This window comes from Rhincodon typus, chromosome 8, assembly GCF_021869965.1.
Source record: "Rhincodon typus isolate 14 chromosome 8, sRhiTyp1.1, whole genome shotgun sequence".
Taxonomy (NCBI): domain Eukaryota; kingdom Metazoa; phylum Chordata; class Chondrichthyes; order Orectolobiformes; family Rhincodontidae; genus Rhincodon; species Rhincodon typus.
The window spans coordinates 74,126,653-74,144,303 of record NC_063339.1 but is presented as its reverse complement, the minus strand read 5'-3'; the positions used below and the strand labels follow the sequence as shown (position 1 = coordinate 74,144,303).

General features: G+C 44.3%; 1 protein-coding gene across 1 annotated transcript; it reads left to right on the top strand.

Moving 5' to 3' along the window:
* Positions 1-9,300: 9,300 nt before the first annotated feature.
* On the top strand, positions 9,301-12,567 carry prlh2r (prolactin releasing hormone 2 receptor). Its single transcript, XM_020525838.2, has 2 exons — positions 9,301-9,520; positions 11,453-12,567. The coding sequence occupies exons 1-2, from the start codon at positions 9,301-9,303 to the stop codon at positions 12,565-12,567; spliced, it is 1,335 nt and encodes a 444-aa protein (XP_020381427.2).
* The last annotated feature ends 5,084 nt before the right edge of the window (positions 12,568-17,651 follow it).

Here is a 17,651-nt window from a genome sequence, read left to right as displayed (position 1 = left end):
CCATGGCTACTTTTAATGGCTGACTTGACCGGGGAGGTTCTCTGATCTGTCCACACCCTTATCCATCCAAACATCGGCAGCGTGTGGCTTAAGCGTAGCCAAAAATGAAGGAACAGTTCCTTTAAATAATACAATGGGGCTGTAATCTAACGCACATGTACACACAGAACATGGATTCTCTGAGGCTATAAAAAAATACAGGCAGCCTCGGAATTTGTGAACCACCTCACCCTCCCTTTGCACGTTCTTCCGTGTGCAACATCCTCCAATCCAAATCTTCGATGGTAAAGGAACCATAATCTTTATTCCTGGCAACCTTGTTGATGGGGGAATCCTGTTTTCTAAGTATCTATGAGTAACTGTAAAAGTCAGAGAGATGAGATGAGGGGTGAGAGAGTCGACACTGGCCGAAAAACACACAGGGCCTAGGTCAGAAACAAAAACGGAAATTGCTGGAAAATGTCATCAGGTCTGGCAGCATCTGTGGAGAGAAAGCAGGGTTAACGTTTCAGATCCAGTGACCCTTCTTCAGAACCCGAAACGTTAACCCTGCTTTCTCTCCACAGATGATGCCAGACCTGATGAGATTTTCCATCCATTTCTGATTTCAAGTATTCGCAGTTTTTTTGTTAGTTCGGGACCGAAGTCAGATGAGGCTGGAATGAATCTGACCCAAGGATGAGGAGTCACTCAGGCAGTGAAAGCTACACCAAGTTGAAGAGCTGATATAGAGGGTCTGCATTATTGCACGCTCCGATGGTCATTGTTTTGTGTTTATATCCTTATTTCTTTAGGGAACAACTGTCAGTATTAAGTCGACTGTTTCATACCTAACCTTATTATTTCAGCATGTTGCCAAGCATGATAATGTGAAGTCATGAGTCAGAGAGTCATTCAGCATGGAAATAGACTCTTTAGTTCAACCAGTCCATGCCGACCATGTTCCCAAACTAAACTAGTCCCACCTACCTGCATTTGGCCCATATCTCTCCAAACCCTTCCTATTCGTGAACTTATTCAAATGTCTTTTAAAAGTTATATTACTGTACCTGCATCCATCAATTCCTTTGGCAGTTCACTCCACACACGAATCACTTTCTGTGTAAAAAAGTTGCCCTTTTATCCTTTTTAAAACTTTCTACTCTCATCTTCAAGCTATGCCCCCAAGTTTTGAACTTCCTCACCCCAGGGAAAAGCCCCTTGTCATTCACCTTATCTATGCCCTCCATGATTTTATAGACCTCAATAAGGTCACTCCTCAAACTCACATGCTCCAGTGAAAAATGTCCAAGCCTATCCAGCCTCTTTTTATATCTCGATCCCTCCGTTCCTGGCAACATCCTGGTACTTTTCTGAACTTATTCCACTTATAACAGGGAAACCAGAACTACACACAGTACTCCAGAAGAGGCCTCAGCAATGTCCTGTGCAATTGCAACATGATGTCCCAACCCATATACTCAAAGGTCTGAGCAATGAAGGCAAGTGTGCTAACTGTCTTCTTAGCCACCCTATCTACGTGTGACGCAAACTTCAAAGGATTATATACCTGAAACCCTAGGTCTCTCTGTTCTATCACACTACCGAGGGCCCTGACATTAGTTGTATAAGTCCTGTCCTTGTTTGTATTACCCAAAATGCAATACCTCGCATTTATCCAAATTAAACTCCATCCTCTACACAGCATTCCCTCTCGATGCTCTTTATGTTCTCAGCTCACATAGTGAAAATGTGTCACGAGATTGTTGTTAACTTTTGTCATGTAAAAGTTGCTGGTTGTCAGGTGCACAGTAACATACATGTATGATGACGGCCTGGAGTCTCGCCCACCCTTATTCCATTATTTCTCATGGTGTAAAAACACCTGATTGTCACAACAAAGGTGACTTAAAGAATTCATCTGGATGTACTGACCCTCTTCTCCTTAATTACATTAATTCTTCTGGGAAGTAGGTTCCCTTTTTTGAGTGTTTTGCTATACGTTGGATATTTCTGAAATGTGTCCCTTATGAATAGGTAGAATCCCTGGTGATAACTTTAATCTCGGGAGATGGACTACACTGAGGTGAACAGTGCATGTGTGAAACACACAGGACACTCTAAGAAGAGTCATAGTGCATTTCTCTTAGATGTGAAAATACTTGTTCGAGTACAGCTGAAAATAACATTTTCCTTGCATGCTGCAATCTTTTGGCAAATCAGTTTTGAATTTAAAAGTGGAAAAATTATTAGATTGGACTGCTTTTCTGGTTGCCCTCCCATCTTTCATACTTTGCTGTCTAGATCATTACTGACACCAAGTTTAATTTACCCAGATCCCCAGTGCTCATTGATCTGCATTGAATCCAACAATTGATTGACTTTAAAATTCCCATCCTTGAGCTGGATTTGACTGGGGGACACAGTCTGTCCTATTTGCTTTTTCATTAGCTGATTGTCATTATCTGCCTGATCTACTACCCTATGAAGCACCTTAAGACATTTTATTTCATCAAAGCTACTATATAAATGCAAGCGTTTGTGGTGAATAAGAGCTCTCAATAAAACAATGAACTTCTGGATATTACTCAGTAAACTTCCTGCAATGGCGTCAGCAGTGTTGTCATCCATCAAGATAAGGAACTACCATCTAAATTAATTCAGACATTTCCGAATATGAACAAAAATAAACTATGCCCTCCAGAATATAGAAGAAAGACTATATATTACATTCTAAGTACTGGAATATTGGAACATTTAATCTTTGAACCTATTCCACCATTCAGTTAACTTCCTTACAATTGCTTGCTGTCTACGGCACAGAAATAGGCCATTTGGCCAGCCTGGTGTTTACCAGCAATTATGATCCACAAGAGATTCCTTCCAGCCTTCTGCATCTCACCTTGTCAACATTTCCTTTTCTTCTTCTCTCTTTATCGCCTCTCATGTACTTATCCAATCTTACTCGATTCTCTCTCAATGGGAGTTCCATATTCTAACCATTGCCTGGGTAAAGAGGTCGCTTTTGCGTTTCTTATTATTAGTGTCTTATGTTTATGACATCTACGACCTCACAAGTTTTCTCTTCTACCCTATCAAACCCTTCCATAAATTTAAAGGCCTTGATTAGATGACCTCTCAGCCTTCTCTCTCTCTGAATGTAATGAGCCCATAGTCTATTCAGCATTTTATATAAATCCTCTCAGTGCTGCTGAACCCATGGCTCATCCTAGTTGAAGTCCACCTTCCCCCCCTTGAGCTCTGTGAAGTCTATCACACTTTTTAAAGGAGTAATTTCCAGACTTTTGCCATTCTTCCCATCTTTAGGCATGAACTGTCATGGGGGAAATGGGTCAAGGCCAGGTTACTAATCATTGCCCTGTGCTATTTGTAGCTATAAAGCTGTTATTACTAGTCTTCTTTCCTAGACTGGGTCTGAGGACCTATTCGTTTACACAGCAGAGGAAAAAACCACCAGTGGGTCTTAACAAGAAGAGGCCCTTGACTGACCAAAATGTAGCCTATTGCAGGATATCAATTGGGTACAAGTTGCATGAACTAATTAGATGTTTAGTTATCTAATATTATTGAAATGAGTATTTCTGACAAAAGTCACATTTTGTCAAAGAATGTTGTGTGCAGATTTGATTTCCTCTTCTGAGGAAGGATGTCCTTGCTTTAGAGGGAGTGCAGTGAAGATTTACCAAATTGATTCCTGAATGGCAGGAGGAGAGATTGAGTCAGTTAGGATTGTAATCACTGAAGTTTAGAAGAATGAGAGGGAATCTCATGGAAATGTATCAGGTTCTAACAGGATTAGGCAGGTTAGGTGCAGGAAGGATGTTCCCAATTGCAGGAGAAACCAGAATCAGGGGAACCAAAAATGTAGGGAGGGATAGCATGGTGATCTTTCAGGATCAATTTCAGGAGTTAGGGAGAAGGTTGAATCACAGGATCTTCAGGGCAGTAATCTCAGATATACTAGAGCTTCACCATTTAGGCAAAGTCAGATCAGGGAGGTAAATTTGTGGCTAGTGGGATGGTGTAGAAAGGAGCGGTTTTGATTTTTGCAACTTTGGATGACTTTTGGGAAAGGAGAAAGCTGTTCAGAAGTAATGGAACTAATCTCCAGGCTGAGAGAGTAAATAGTGTAGTGGGGGTAAATTTAAACTTGTAACGTCTGCTTGGGGGATGTGGGGGTGGGCACGGTCGGTGTGGTTGGCTTGACTAATGTGCCCCAATACCGGAGAGGGCAAAAGAGAGAAGACGGGGAATGGGGAAAAAGAAGTGAGGGAATGCTTGAGTGTTGACGGTGAACAAAGAAATGGTCGCCTTCCAATGGTCAAGAAAGAGAAAATGGCAGGGTTAGTTTGTGTGTATGTAACTGCACGGAGTATTGTGAACAACATTGGGGAACTGGAAGCGGAAAGTGCTCTCAAGGGATATGACAGTAGCATTGACAGAAACATGGCTCAAGCCAGAACATGACTGAATACCTCACCCAGCTCCCACCTCACCCAACTCACCCACCCCTCACTGCCTATTTCACTTACATCCCACCTCACCCAACTCAGCCCCATCACACCTCACACCTTAGCCATATCACCACCTCCCACCTCACGCATATCACTACCTCCCACCTCAACAACCTCACCCACCTCCCACCTCAATCAAACCCCAATCACCCACCTCACTCCTCCCCCACCTCACTATCTCCCACCCCACCTAGGTCCCACCTTGCCCAGCTCCCACCTCCCCCACTTCCCACTGCACCACCTCTCAACTCATCTCTCACCACCTCACCCACCTCCCACCTTCCACCTCACCCAACTCACCCACCACACCCACTTCACCCACCTCCCACCTCACCCAACTCATCCACATCTCACTTCCCAACTCACCCACCTCATCCACATTACACAAATTACCCACCACGCACCTTACCCCTCACCCACCTGACCAGCACCCACCTCACCCAGGTGAGGTGAGAGCAACTCAGAACAGGGTTCCCTCATGCCGTTCCATCATGTATACATTATTAATAAATTGGATTAAAGTATTTACCAGGGTTCTGTCAGGTAGTTGGAGTGGTGTTGGATGGTTGGTGTGTAGTTGGCTTGAGTCAGGAGGGTAGGCAGTTTGGGTTGGGGGCAGTTGTAGTGCAATCAACTTGGGGTGGGAGAGTTGAGTTAACCAGCCAGTAGTTAACAGGTCAGGGGGCTGTCATAGCAGCATATACTCAGGTTGGGGCAGTCAGATAGTTGGGAGTGGTAGTTGGCTCTTGGGAGTAATTGTGTAGTTGGGGGTGTGGGTCAGGCAGAATAGTTTGGTCAATACAGGGTACTGTACATTTCAGGAGGATGGTCAGGTTGGGTCAAATGTCAAAGTTCGGGAGGGGTGATAGTCATGGGGTTGCAGTCGGATTGGATCAGGAATGTAGTCAGGAGGTCAGGGGAGTGATTGGGTGGGGTGGGGGGGTTTGTAGTTGAGTAGCTTCCTCAGATATTAGGGCAGCTTTTAATCTGTGTAACACCTCCTGGCTGCCTATCCAGATGTGCAATGTGGAGCTGTGCGAGTTCTCTAACTCTAGTTTAGAGAAAGAGATGTTTGCATAGTTTCCTGGGAGCAGAGGAATTATGCATTGGAAATTTAAACTTTCTGACCAATTCCCACATAGGTCCATGCATCAGAAGTTCCATGGGATCTTCAGTCATATGTCCAGTCTGTACAGTCAAGACACAGAGGATTTGGATTAATGTTTCCTCCCGTGGGGAAGACCATAACTGATGATGTTCAGTGTTGTCAAGAATGAGTTAGTTATAGCTCTTAGGGCTAAAGAGATCAAAGGGTATGGGGAGAAAGTGGTAACAGGAGACTGAGTTGGATGAATAGCCATGATCATATTGAATGGTGGAGCAGATTTGATGGGCTGAATGGCCTACTCCTGCTGCTGCTTTCCATGTTTTTGTATAAGATAGTCACCAAGAATTCAGAAACCCAAAGGGTTTTGAAAATGTGAGACTCGCTATGAAAGAGAAGGAAACAGAGAATTACAGCAATAGATTTGAATGAGGAGAGTCGGGAGATGGTTTGAATGGAGGATAAATTAGCCACTGGATGGGCCGAATGGCCTGTTTCTGTGTCGTGTCCTCTATGTATGTGATCCTGTCTATGCCTGCATTTAAACTGCGCAGAAAGTAAACTTTGTGTTGATTTTTAATTGTTTCCAAGTAAATTTGCAATGAGGTTTTATGGGATTTAAATGACTTTCTTCTCAGCTATTATCCAAATTTCAGAGTTGATGAATTTGTCAAGTGTAACTGCACAACGCTCGTAAACGCAGGTCCATAGTGTCTCAGAACGCTTATGAGCCATGCTGGTCTCATAAATGACACTATTCTCCCATCTATTTCTCAGCTGCCCATGTTTTATGAACAGCTTTGTTATTTACATCAAGGCCCTTTTATACCCTCCTAGCATCTGGCCTGACAGGTAGGAACAGGAGGAGAACATTCAGTTGCTCAAGACTTTCCTGTTGTTCAATTCCATCGCGCTCAATGTATATTTTAACTCTGCCTGCCTGCCTTAGGTTGCTTAACTCTAAGTATCCTTACGTGACAAAAATCTATCTCTGGCCTCAGCTGCCTTTTCGGCGAGAGCAGAGAGGTCCAGATTTCCTGTTCCTTTTCCCATTCAGCCCCCAATAATCAATCAATCATGGCTGATTTAGGCCCAAACTCCAGCTCACCTTTTCTCATGTCCTTTGATCCTCTCTGATGTAAAGGCAGACAGTGCTGGAGAAACTCAGCAGCTTTGGCTGCAACTGGAAGGACTGAAACAGCGTAGACATTTCGAGACTGATATGCCTCTCCTTCTGAACTTAAAGGGGCTGGGAAATGGTGCTTCCTGTGTTGTGGACAGAGAACACTTTCCGCTAGCTTTGTGTGGCCAGAATCATTCAGGAATTTTGAATGTTCAGCAAGAGACCCACATGTGGGGGTGGTGCCTTTTGAAAGTGGCGCTTGGAAGGAATGTTAAACAGTCCGTCTTCTCAGGATATACCTCCCCTTAAAGAAAAACAGAGGCTTCTAAGCCTCATTCAACATCACTAAAACACAGGTGGTCTGGACATTTTGGTGTGTGGGATTGTGCTGTGTGCTAATTGGCTGTCAGGCTTCTAACATTATAACAGTAATTAACTTTCAAAAGTGCAGCTTGGAAAGTGCTTTGGGATGTTCTGAGACCATGAATGTAAGTACGACTAATTAATTAATGCTCGGATTTAATTTTCTTAGGCATCATATTCGAATGACAAATTTCAGATATAACTTGTCTTGCATCCTGTGGGGTAATCAAAAGTTAATTCTTTCAGATTCATTCAATTAAAATTGCTGCCATGGTGCAGACTATATTGACGGTGCATGTAGCAAACAACGTTAATTAAACAAGGGTGATTTATTATCACACCATCTAACTTGAAAGCAGAGAGGTGAACATTTGGACAAATTAAGTTTACCGGTTGCCAACAACTTCAAAGACATGTTTGTACAACTGACCATTGATCCCATCTGTAATATAATAAAAAGCTTGTATGGACCAACATGTTTAAGAAAAGCAGAAGTCCCAGGAAAGATCTGATCACTGATAGATTCAGAGAAACAATTTCCTCTTGTTAAGGCCAAGGGCATAATCTTAACATTAGAACTAGGTCTCCCAGGAAGAAAAACAGGAGACATAATTTCACACAGGAGGTAGTAGAAATCTGGATCTCTCTGTGACGTAAGGCAATGGATGCTGCAGGATGGTTGAGGTTTTCAAGATAACAATTGATAGACTTCTGATGAGTAAGGAGGTCAAAGGACAATTAACCATCTTGCTCCCATCCAAATATTTCCATCACAGTCCTGCTGCAATGTTCCAACAGAGGGCGACACAAGCTTGAGGAACAACACCTTTGTTTTCCACTTACTGATACTCAATAGTGAATTCCACAACTTCACAGCATGACCTCTGTACCTTCCATTGTTCTTAAATCTCCCAACCCCTTTCCCCCATCCTTTCCCATGTCCCCTCCTACCCCGACACCCCCCCCACCGACCCTCCCACCCAAACACTCACATACACCCACACCCACACACCCAGCCACATCTTGTTACAAAGCAAGCCCATTGCCCACTTTTCACACTTTTATTGATGCCTTGCTTACATCTATCTTCCTTTCAACGCCATTAGCAACCCCTTCCTTTTGATCTGAGCATCCTCACAATCTGTTCCATTTTCTCCTCCTTCACATCAGTCTGAATCTGAAAGAATTAACTCTTGGTTACCCCTCAGGATGCAAGCGAAGTTATGTCTGAAATGCATCACTCCCACGGAATATGAAATCCAAACATCAATTAATTAATTGCACTTACATTCACGTGGATTCATAGCAGAATCAGATCAGAAGCTCTGCTTGGCCCACCTTGACATAGGGAATGTCTAAGTATCTGTGCTGTGAGCTTCTCAATCCGACACCCAGAGCATGTGCCAGCTGGCAGTGCCATCAACACAGTCTATGTGCATCCAAAAAAAAGGCCATTTTGGAAAGTGGAGTGGTGGGGGTGGGTTTGCTAGTCCTGAGTCTAGTCAAGGAAATTGGGGGATTGCTGTCAACCAGGAGTTCCTGGTATTGTCAGTCACGGACACACAGTCTGGTGCCTTGGTCGTAGTCAGTCATCCACTGTGGTTGGTCACAATGACGGGGTATTAGCTGACTGCAGTGATGGGGAATAATCTGACTGCAGTCCGGGGGCCCAAGCTGTGATCAGTCCCGGAGGGTGAGCGGCGCCAGTTCAGGAGAATCGTGTATCGTCAGCTGCAAAGCACACAGGGATCTGGTCAGACACGTCCCCAGAGGCTGCTTGTTCGAGTCAGTGAGAGGTCTGGGGGAGTGGGGCCCTGGGGAAGAAGGTGGACTGTGCATTGATTGTTGAGGAGGGTACGAAGGGGACAGCAGGAGTTCATTGCTGAAAGGGATTGATAAGCCATGGCTGGGGTGGGGGGAATGCAGAAGTATGTGTAAAGATGGAGAGAACAATGGGACTCTCAAGGTGCATGGAAACTTAGGTGGATCAGAGGGTATTGTAAGTCATGGGGAGCTAATGACATTGACCACCCGCATGGCCTTCACATGGGGAGGGCGGAGGAGCAGAGTAGACATTAAGGTGCCGTGTCAGAGTTCAGGGAGCAGTTGGAAGCAACTTTCAACGTGGTGGGACTTCACATTGGGGGAAATAAGTGGAATTGAGGCTGTTGGGGTAAAGCGAGGTTAAAGAGGCCATGGAGGTTGTGGGGGTGAGTGTACCTGGTGACCGAGTGAGACCCGGTGCTGATGGTGACCACTGTATTCACTACCATCATGTGCCGTTCTCGGGATGTGAAATGCAACTGGAAAATAACTGGTACAATGTCCAGCGTGAACAGCGTCGGCGCCAGTTTGAAGGGCAAGAGCATAGGTCTGCTGTACCTTTGGACATGAATGAGCAAATACATGAAGCTAGTATTACAAAACACTAGCTACGTTTCGCTTGCAGTCAGCTCTTCAACCACTTGCAATGTTTGGGTGCAGATTCTGCTCAAAGACAATTTTACAGCATGCCATCAGTCCTTGCAAATTGAACACTGGCATCTCAATGATGCCCAACTCAGCGGCAATGACTTAAAAAGAGGCGATCGCTGGGCAAAGATGACCTGTCACTTTTGGAACTTCCAGGGCTGCTGTGGAATGAGGGGTGCATTGTTGTATGATATATCATGCCAATATGATGATGGACTGCCATGAATTCAATGCAAAATGAAGGCGTTGATGTGGGTCTGCAATGGAAAGGGGGTCAGAGTGCAACAGGAACTCCTTTTATTGAACGTAATGGCATTGTCACTCAACTGGTGTGGCAGCTTCAATCTGAAACAACAGCCTTACATTGAAACAAGGGAAACTGCAATAGTATGAATGAGAAGTTGACCGAGGCTGATTAGGAAACTATATTAAAAAGTGTGATAGTAGACACAGAATAGTGTAGGTATAAAGATTCAATACATGGCTTACAACAAATTTACGTTGCTGTGAGGCTCAAAAACCCAACAGAAAAATGTAACCCTCCAACTGTTGATAAGAAGAGTAGTTAAAGATTGTATTAGATCAAAGGGCAAAACTCATAAAGTTGTCAAAAACTGAGTAAACATGAGGACTGGGATCATTTTAAAAATTAGCAAATGAGGACCAAGAAACAGATAAAGAAGGAGAAAATAGAATATTAGAATAGAATCAAAAATAGGAAAAGGTAAACTGGTAAAAAATGCAAAAAGGGCTGTAAAGAATTCTGTAAGTAGGTATAAAGGAAAAGATCATCAAAGACAAATGCAGGTTCATTGTAGACAGACACAGGAGAATTTATTATAGGGAAAGTGGCAGAGAAATTAAACAAATACTTTGCGTTTTTCTTCAGGGTGGAAGATAGTAGAAAAACCCATCAAGAAGTCCTAGAGAACTGATTGATTAGTGAGAGTGAGGGACTGAAAGAAATTAGTAAAAAATAGCATCGTGACTGAAAGTTTATAAATCTCCTGGACCTGATGATTTACATTCCAGAATATGTGGCGATAGAGATGATGGATGCATTCGTGTTCATCTTTAATAGATTCTGGAATAGTTCCTGGGAACTGGAATATAACAAATGTAACTTCACCATTTATAAAAGGAGGGTCAGAGACCTGCTAGTTGACACCAACAGCAGGGAAAATGCTAAAATCTATTCTAAAGGATGTGATGATGGAACTCTAAGAAAATAATGGTAGGATTGAGCAGAGTCAATGTGGATTAATGAAAGGGAAATGATGTTTGACAAATATTGTGGAGTTTTTTTTTTAATGAGAGTAATATGGGAGGAACCAGTGACTGTGAAGCAGTCAGATTTTAAGAAGGCGTTCAATAAGGTCCCATACCAGAATTTAATAAACAAAATCAGAGCACAAAGGATCAACCATGAGATTTGAAGGAGATCTAGGGACCAAGTGCCCTACTTTTCCTCATATTTCTTATGTTCATTTCTTAGATTGCAAGTATCTGCAAAGATTGTCTATCATCAACTCCTCAAAGACAACTAGGAAAAAGCAATAAATGTGCCATTCGAAACATAGAAACTTAGAAAGTCGGAGCAGGAGTAGGCCATTCGGCCCCTTGACCTCCTTCACCATTACCAGCAACTCCCCTCACATCCGCCCCAACATCAAACCCCTCATCGTCCCCGAATGATTAAAATAAAAGACCTGGGAGAGGCCTTTGGCTTCAGGTTAGATTATATCTTAGTTTAAGGATCAGCAGTGGAAAAAAACAAGAGTGGGAAAGAAAAGTTGCACAATGCATCAAAGTAGATGAGGGTCAAGAAGTGCTTTGCCATTGCAGGTATTTAATTCTTTGTTTTTTTTTACACAGGTGAGCTTGCATTGACCTTGAATGACTCTGGCACATCAACCATGTCCCTGAATGCTTCAATGGACAATGTGACCATGGTTCCTATGTTCTTGGGCCTTAATCTCCTCTTTGAGTTGAAGCCTCTCTTCATCCCGCTGTACGTTGTGCTGGTGGTTGTGGCTTGTGCCGGTAACCTCCTCCTTGTGGCTCACATTTCCACTACCAAGAAGCTTCACACGACCACCAACTTTCTCATCGGCAACCTGGCAGCCTCTGACTTGGTGATGTGCATCTTCTGTGTTCCAATGACAGTGTCCTATGCATTCGAAACCAAAGGGTGGCTTTTCGGGATCTTCATGTGCTCTTTCATCACCCTCATGCAATCCACCACCGTCTTTGTGTCTGTCTTGTCCCTCACTGCCATAGCTGTGGACAGATATGTGGTGGTAGCATACCCAATCCACCAAAGGATCAGACCACGGTACTGTGCCTACATCGTTGCCTTTATCTGGCTGGTCTCAGTTGGTGTTTCAATGCCTTCCTGTTTGCACACCAACTATATAGACCTCAACCAGATCGGGTACAACATGATCATCTGCGAGGAGGCCTGGATTGACTTGGACAGCCAAAGGCTGCTCTATTCCTGCGTCATGCTGCTGCTCTCCTACATGCTCCCACTCTGCGCAGTCTCCATCTCTTACTGCGCTATATCCCACCACTTAAAGAAACGGAACATTCCTGGCGCGGCCTCCTGCAGCCAGGAGAAGTGGTCAAAGAAGAGGAGGAGGACTTTCTGGATGCTAGCCATTTCTGTCCTGTCCTTTGCCCTGTGCTGGTTCCCTCTGCAGACAGTCAATCTGATACGGGACATTGACCTGGACATCATAGACAAGAGCTACATCAATGTGATCCAGGTCTCCTGCCATTTGGTTGCCATGAGCTCCGCCTGTTACAACCCCTTCATCTACGCCTCCCTCCACAACAAATTCCGAGTCCAGCTGAGCAACCTCCTGTTCTGCAACAAGAAGAAGGCAAACACTAGCACATTGAGCCAAACCTCCCGTCTGAGATATACCATCACCTCTCTAGATGCGCCCGCTGCCAACAATTTGAAGGATAAACTCTGTCTGAGGTAGAGCACCTTATCTCTGTCAGACAAAGTGCGACCCCCCCCCTCCCCCCCTGCTCCGTTGAGTCTGTCAAGGCACAATAATGGAAGGTCCAAAGGTGGGCCTGGCACCTCCCCTGCCCCCCCTCCGCCCCAAAACAGGCCATAATTCAAATAGGTCCCTCTGTATTCCTTTGAAGAAGCTGTGGCATCAGCCTCTGATTAGATCCAACGTCCCACCCAACACAATGCCTCACCCCAAAACGCAAGGCGCCCGAACGGAACCGAGGGATGGAACCACTGGGCTGAAATCGGAAATTTGCAACTCGAAGAAATCAAATTAATTGACTGCTCCACATCTTGAGATGGAGAGGCTGGAAACATCAATGTCAGAACCCAGTTGACACTTCAGACGCTTTCCCAGAGTGCTCCCTCTGATGGAAAATGTTGATTTTGCGTCGGGCAGCCCAAGGGGCACGCGTCGTTGCTGGTCAAGCAAGTGTAACAAGAAGGAAATCGTGCAAGAGGTTGGGGGGAGGGGGAGCACGCACCCAGCTTTGCAAAGTGGTATTTGTGTTCCCTGTCCCAGGAGGAGAACATCTGCCCCCTTGAGCCCATTCAATTGGACCGTGACCGAACTGTATCTTAACTCCGTCTGCCTGTTGGTCTCCTGACTCTCAATTATCCTTGCCTGTCAAAAACTGTCATCTCAGTTTGGAAATTTTCAATTGACCTTGACTCCCTCACCCAAAAAAAAAGCTCAGCAGCCTTTTGGAAGGAGAAAATTCCAAATTCCCAAACCCTTTGTGTGATTAGATGCACCTTGAGTTCATTGGATTAAGCCTGGAAGCTAAGCAAATCACGCCAAACCGTACGACCTATAGGGCAGTTGATTGACATATTAGGACAGGAGAGGTTAATCCTCTGAAAAAACTCCCTGACACTTGGGTTTCTGTTGTGGAATAACATAGGAACATTTGTGGGCACGTGTGCATGTTTCGGGGTAAGAACAACATGAATGTCAATCAGAATGATTGCCGGAAAGATAGGTAGCAAAGTACATTGTGAGGAAGACATCAGGAGTTTGCGGAGATAGGTTATTTGAGCGGGCAAAAACGTGGCAAATTGTGTATAATGCAATATTGTCCTTTTTTTGTTGGAATAGGGAAAATAAGCGCATTATCTAGATGGTGAGAGGTTGCAGAGTTCTGAGATCCAGAGAGATCTTGGTGTTCTAGTGCATGAATCATGGCAGGTTAGTATGCAGGAAGTAGTCAGGAAAGATATAGACTGTTATGGTTTATTGCAGGGAGAATTAAAGACAAAAGTAGTGACGTTAGTGACAGGACATTGGTGAGGGCACATCCGGAATACTGTGTGCCGTGCTTCTCTCCTTATTGAAGGAGGGATGTAAATGTGTTGGAAGCAGTTCAAAGAAGGTTTACTCAACTAATACCTGGAACCATTTGTCATCTGAAGCAGTTTTGATCAGGCTAGGCTGGTATTTACAAGAGTAAGAGGTGACTTACTCAAAACGTATAAGATCCTGAGGTGTCTTTAAGGGAGGAATATAAGGAAAGGACGTTTTCTTTGGTATGCAGAGCCAGGAGTCAATGTTTAAAAAGAAGGCGTTGCCCATTTTGGATAGAGACAAGGAGAATCGGAAATCTTTGGATCTCTCTTCCTCGAAAGGCTGAGGAAATGGAGCTTTTGAATATTTTTAAGGTGGAGGTGGAAAGGTCCTTGATAAGCGAGGGGAATGATTGGCTATCGGAGGTAGGCAGGAATGTGAACTAATCAAATCAACCACAAACCCATTAAATGGCCGAGGGACTGAGTGGCCTACTCCATTCTTAATCTATTTGCTCATATGTTTGTAACAGGGAATCCTAACGTCCTGGGCCTGGTGTTGGGTTATGTGCCATATTGCCACCTTCAGGGCTGAAAGAATACTCTCCAGGGCACTGCTACATTTGACCCCCAGTGGAAAAATGGCATTGTATTAAAAAAAATGTTTTGAGAGATCTTCCTGTTTATCAGTGCTCAAAAATATCTGACATGGGATTGAAAACCGATAGTGGAGAATTATCCTATCAGGTCACCAGGGGCAGGATGGATAGACGCGGTGACAGGCGAGTGAGCTGCCTGGTAATTGGAGGCAGGAGGGCGCGTGCTAAAAGTTATGTACACAGTTATGCGCCCAATCTCGTCCAGGGGAAATGAAATCTCTGCCTTGAGAATGAAAGCTAATGTTTACCCTGAGAGATCAATCTTTTTTTTAATGCAACCTGTGATCAGATCGCACATCTTGCACCCAAGTGATAAGATCTGAGGACAAAACTACACTTTAGTAAACAACTTGAGAACTGTGACCTGCAGAAGCGATGCTCTAGCTAGGGCCTGTCCATGCAAGTTCATCGATGAGCTCACTCCATAGCTTGGGGTGATTATTGATTATTGCTGTCGTGTTTACTTTGGATTACTCGTGGAATATTAAAAAATCTAATGTTCTGTCAAACCAGGAGTTGTTCTGTATATCTTTTCACAACTGGAGGTGTCCTTAAAAAAAGCAGATTCAATTGTTGATTCAAAATGATGTTTGCTTTTGTGTGTGATTGACAGAGGTCTTTACATTTCAGAAAGTGTATAGAGGGAGAAGGGTTCTAAGGATGTTCAAAGCAACAGATATAAGATAATCAGAAATAAACTGAATTCAGGAGAATGTTTGTACCCCAGGAACTCATTGCTGATTATGAGCTTTAAGTAAATAGCATAGATGCATTTAGATTAATGTAGGTGAAGGAGAAATAGATAGAAAGATATCTTGGTGAGGTGAATTGAAGTAGAGAGTAGGGGGAGGCTTGAAAAGAGCTGAAACACCAGCATAAGACTTAATGTCTGGTTTCTGTGCTGCAAAGTCTTAGTAATTCTAAATGTATGATATATATTTCTTCAACAACTTTTGGAATAAATGTTCTGCCATAGAAGGTGAACATATTGGATTTTGGCATCTGGGAGCTGTATCAAGCACTCCCAGATCAGAATGTAGACAGAACCATCAGTAATAGAGCAGCCATTCTCAGTGAGAACTGCTCACACTGGAGCTCCATGTTGAGGTTTAACAGATGAGTCAGACCATTATGTCATTCACAAGTTTTACTGTGTTTTTGTTCCTTCTGGCTACTCTGACTCCAGACCAACATGACCAGCCCCACCAAAGTATTAGTGTGTGTATATATACAGGTTACAGATGTTAGGGTGCTCTTTTCTCAGTACCTCCACGTCTGCTATTGACTTAAGATAAACCACTCCTCAGACACACGATGCTCCAGAGAAGTGGATACTGAGATTTCCCCAGTTCCCCCCCACCCCACCAACACAGGACATACAAACAGAGGATCAGCTCTGTCTTGATATGGGAGTACACATGCCCCTCCTTGCGTTTTTATCACAGGTCATAGTCGAAATCTGCAGCCTCCTGGAATAAAACCCCATGGCTCAGTAGAGTTGGGGTGCGGGGGGCCAGCAAGGTGCCAGTCACTGCAAGGTCCCCATCCCAACTCGGCCTCTTCCCCACATGATCTTTTCTCTATCGAAGCATGAGATTGGAAACCTGGTTTGCTTTGAGTGAGGGACTCCAGTAGAAGCGAATATTAGAAGGAGGCGCTAGATGAAGGCTGGGCGAGAGTGTTGGCCGTTTGAATGAGAATGCAAGCGGTTGGCCTGCAGAAAGGAATGGATAAGAGGCAGTGAGCGGTGTTGTCCTGAGGAGTGCTGTGCAGGAGAACATCCAGCAGTGTTATACCTTTTCCTGCCCTCCTGGATTTCCTTGGTGCACTGTCCAAGTTGGAGGGACCATCCATCTGCTCTGCTGCCCTTGGCCACTTCCAAGCAGCTCTTGTCCATGGGGAAGCTCATCTCACTACAGTCTCTCAGATCTCACAGGAAAAATCAAGAGACCCAAGGAGTTATTAAAAGGCTCCCCTTCATTCCCAAGGACCCTGCAGTCTGAAAGGTTCATGTTCTTCAATCCCAGTCCCTTAAATTAGAAATCTTTCCTTTGACCCAGAATGGATCGGTCTGAGTGTTTGGCGAATGGGGCTGAAGATGGCTTCCTCAGGCTGTACACTCTTGTGATACTTCTTGGCATATGTAAAGGCGGTACCTAAACATAAACTGTATTTTGCTCCCAATCCTCCAAAACCACCCATAGGATGGGACCATGTTGGTGCAAAATGCACATGGTCAATTGGAGGGAAAGGACTTGAAGGGTCAAAATCACTTCTGTCATTCTGTACTTCCTCAGCAAGATCTGTCCATGACTTTCCTGAGTCACAAACAGCCCGATTGTTCCAGTTCGGGGTAACTGCGGAGAAGCCCAGCCACTGTTTCCAGGGATTCACTTTGAGCTTACGCTCAGTTGGCTGGTTTGTGATGCAGAATGACACCAACAGCGTGGATTCAATCCCCGCATCGGCTGAGGTTACCTTCAAGGACTCTCCTTCTCAAACTCTCCCCTCATCTAAGGTGTGGTGACCCTCAGGTTAAACCACCACCAGTCATCTCTCTTTAATGAGAGAGCAGCCCTCTGGGGCTATGCTGACTTTACTTTGACCTCCCCCAAACCCCTAGCCCACCTTCAATAGCAGGCTGGGAACTTTTGAGTATCATGTCTCTTAGCACAGCACCCAGATAGGACTTGGAGTGCTTATAATATAACAGCAATAAGGAAAGGAATTTCACTGAAGAAGTCATCAGAGTAGCGTTGATAGCAGGCACCAAGGCATACAATAGATTGAAGCTGAGAGATATTTGAAATCTAAATGGGGAATGTGAAATTAAAAATATATTTCTGCCACTTCAGCTTAGGAGCTACATTGAAGAAATGTCTATTGTCAACTGTGGTGATTAACTCCTTTCACAATGAACTGGATGATTATAAAGAGCAGTCAAGATTAGGCAGAGGCAGAGGTTATGAACTACTGAGCAAAAGACAGGCAGTTTACCAGATGCTGGAGTGTATCAGTCCAGTACAATTAAGCAATGTCAGATGATGCTGATTGTACTGTCGGGTCGGCGTTATGGGGTTTCTCTACCGCATCTCTGGGGACC